Source organism: Sinocyclocheilus rhinocerous, unplaced genomic scaffold (assembly GCF_001515625.1).
Source record: "Sinocyclocheilus rhinocerous isolate Xijiao unplaced genomic scaffold, SAMN03320098_v1.1 scaffold908, whole genome shotgun sequence".
Classification (NCBI taxonomy): domain Eukaryota; kingdom Metazoa; phylum Chordata; class Actinopteri; order Cypriniformes; family Cyprinidae; genus Sinocyclocheilus; species Sinocyclocheilus rhinocerous.
This window is the reverse complement of record NW_015663508.1, coordinates 210,603-213,466: the sequence shown is the minus strand read 5'-3', so window position 1 is coordinate 213,466 and position 2,864 is coordinate 210,603. Positions and strand designations below refer to the sequence as shown.

The 2,864-nt window shown below is 41.3% G+C and overlaps 1 protein-coding gene across 1 annotated transcript in view; it reads left to right on the top strand.

Annotated features, from left to right (window-relative positions):
* The first annotated feature begins 950 nt into the window (after nucleotides 1-950).
* Nucleotides 951-2,864, top strand: part of LOC107728943 (neuronal acetylcholine receptor subunit alpha-9) — an 11,806-nt gene continuing 9,892 nt past the window's right edge. The window contains exon 1 of the mRNA XM_016539284.1: nucleotides 951-1,034. Within this exon, the coding sequence (XP_016394770.1) occupies nucleotides 951-1,034 (84 nt within the window). The remainder of the gene's footprint in view (nucleotides 1,035-2,864) is intronic.

The window sequence follows — 2,864 nt, the reverse complement described above, 5'->3', positions numbered from 1 at the left end:
CTTTCCTCGAAAAGAGAGACAAATGAGAGCGGAGCTTTTTTCCTTGGAAAAAACGCTCGCAGTGCACGCCGATTGCCCCCTCGGAGGCATCGCGTGCGTGCTCTTCGCCCAAACAAATAACGCATAGATCGTGTGTGTCATCAGATGTTAAACGACGTCAACACGGATGCACACATCCTTAAACGCTTTGCTAGTGCTCGCCATAATGAGATGAATAGACATCATTCTTACCACAGAAATGCACGCTTCAAACAAAACAGTCAATGAAGACAAAGAAGAGAATGATGTGTGTTCCCGGCGCTTATTTATACTATAGTCGCACCGGTAGTGACGTCATGGCTGTCGCCGGCCAACGAGTTGGTGTTTTTTCAATGTATGCTTCAGACACGGGTCACGACGAGGCGTTCCCCATAGCGCCCCCTAGAGGACGCAGTTCGAAGTTCCCATGAAAGGGAACAGCTGCCCTTTTATTGTGACTGTAGTGTAACCAATACATTTTGTGTTGATTTAAGTTTTTATATTTCTAAGGGTGGGTTGCACCAACATGGATTAAATTAAACCAAGATTAGAGCTAATCAAGGATTTGTTGATCTGGGCTTTATTTTTAATCGAGTTGTGTTGCACCACTTAATTTTAAACACAGATTAACAAATCTGCGATTAAAACATTAACCTGTGATTAAAACTTTCACTTGCGATTAATTCTGATTCAGTGTAGCCTCACTAAACTGCAACAATGTTACTTGAGTGACTACAAAAAGGCTCGTGCAAGTAATGGAACTTTACATTTTAAAAAATATAAAATAACTGCCGTTATTAACCGCTATCAGATCATTCGCATAAATGGCGCAGCGTATTAGAAGTTCAAACTTTACAAGCCATGAAAAAAATTTATTATATCAATTAATGGAGCAATATGGGACGATAATCGAAGACAAAAAGACAGATAACATGACAATTAAAAAGAAAGAAGACGCCTGGGTCCAGCTAACCGCTGACTTCAATGCTTCTGTGGGGATTAAGGACAAGCGCAATGTAAATAATCTAAACATGCTGGAAAAACCTCAAAGCTAAAGCGAAAAAAGATGCAGCACAGGAGAGAAGGGACACATTTCTCACTGGTGGTGGCCCCCCTACTGGAGAAATAGATTCATTGTCACAAAAAATTATCCAGGGGCGATTCTAGGATTTTCATTTTCGAAAAAAAACAGCATATGCTGGTTAGGTATGTTTTGAACCTGGGATGCTGGTTTGAGCTGGTTTAAAGTGGTCCTTTGCTGGTTTATGCTGGTCCTTAGCTGGTCTTAAGCTGGTCGGACCAGCACATGACCAGCTAAGGACCACCTTAAACCAGCAAAGGACCAGCATAAACCAGCAAAGGACCATAAACCAGCAAAGGACCAGTTTAAACCAGCTCAAACCAGCAACCCAGCTTCAAAACATACCTAACCAGCATATGCTGTTTTTTTCAACTACTTATTGCAGTATTCCACTGTATTGCATAGATAGGTATAACATTTGAGTACTGAATAAGTCAAATTCAAGTCTTCATGATCTCACACACACAACCTGTTTACTTTACAAACACAAAATTTTACAGTTTGCATTTCTAGTACAACTTTCCTTAGCTCAAGTATGCAAACGTCTTTGCCACATGCACTGGAATGTGTATTATAGAAGGGACACATTTCTCACTGGTGGTGGCCCCCCTACTGGAGAAATAGATTCATTGTCACAAAAAATTATCCAGGGGCGATTCTAGGATTTTCATTTTCGAAAAAAAACAGCATATGCTGGTTAGGTATGTTTTGAACCTGGGATGCTGGTTTGAGCTGGTTTAAAGTGGTCCTTTGCTGGTTTATGCTGGTCCTTTGCTGGTTTAAGGCTGGTCGGACCAGCACATGACCAGCTAAGGACCAGCAGATGCAGATATTATAACAATCTATCGATAAACACACACCTTGTCCTCTGTTTCTCCGCGGTCTGCGGATTGAAAAAGAACGCAAAGACGGCTGGTTATGTATGTTTTGAAGCTGGTCCTTTGCTGGTTTATGCTGGTCCTTTGCTGGTCTTAAGCTGGTCATGTGCTGGTCTTAAGCTGGTCGGACCAGCACATGACCAGCTAAGGACCACCTTAAACCAGCAAAGGACCAGCATAAACCAGCAAAGGACCATAAACCAGCAAAGGACCAGTTTAAACCAGCTCAAACCAGCAAAACGCAAAGACGGGGAGGAGCCGATCAAAGTCTGCCGCCGTTTTCATATGAAATTTAAAGGGGGCTGAGGTGATCACGAATTCGTGTACAGTTTATGGAGCTAATCGCAAAATTTTAGGGGGGCTGAGTAGTCATTTTAGGGGGGCTATAGCCTAGCGACGCCCATGGGCTGCAGTTTGAAAGATTATTGTAGCTCTCCTGTTTCTGGCACTTGCTGAGTCCCTTAGCAGCACTCTCATTCATCATAACTGAGGCATCAATCTGCCCTGAGCTGGCAGACAAATCCAATATACAGAGTACACAATACAGACTTTAAAACTTGGAACTACAGTTTAAAGGAATAGCTCACCCAAAAATTTAAATTGGCTGCAAATGTACTCACCCTCAGGCCCTCCAAAATTATGATTTTAGATGAGTTTGTTTCTTCATCTGAACAGATCTGGAGAAATTTAGCATTGCATCACTTTCTGTGAAGTGAAAAATTGCATGTTTGTTACAAATCCATTGTTTTAACTTTTAAACTACTTCTGGGTTCTAGCCAAAATGTGGGTCCATAATCCATAAAAATGATTCTTCCAGTGAAGAAGTCCATTCCCTGTTGTCCTCTGATATATATATACATATATATATATATATACACATATATATA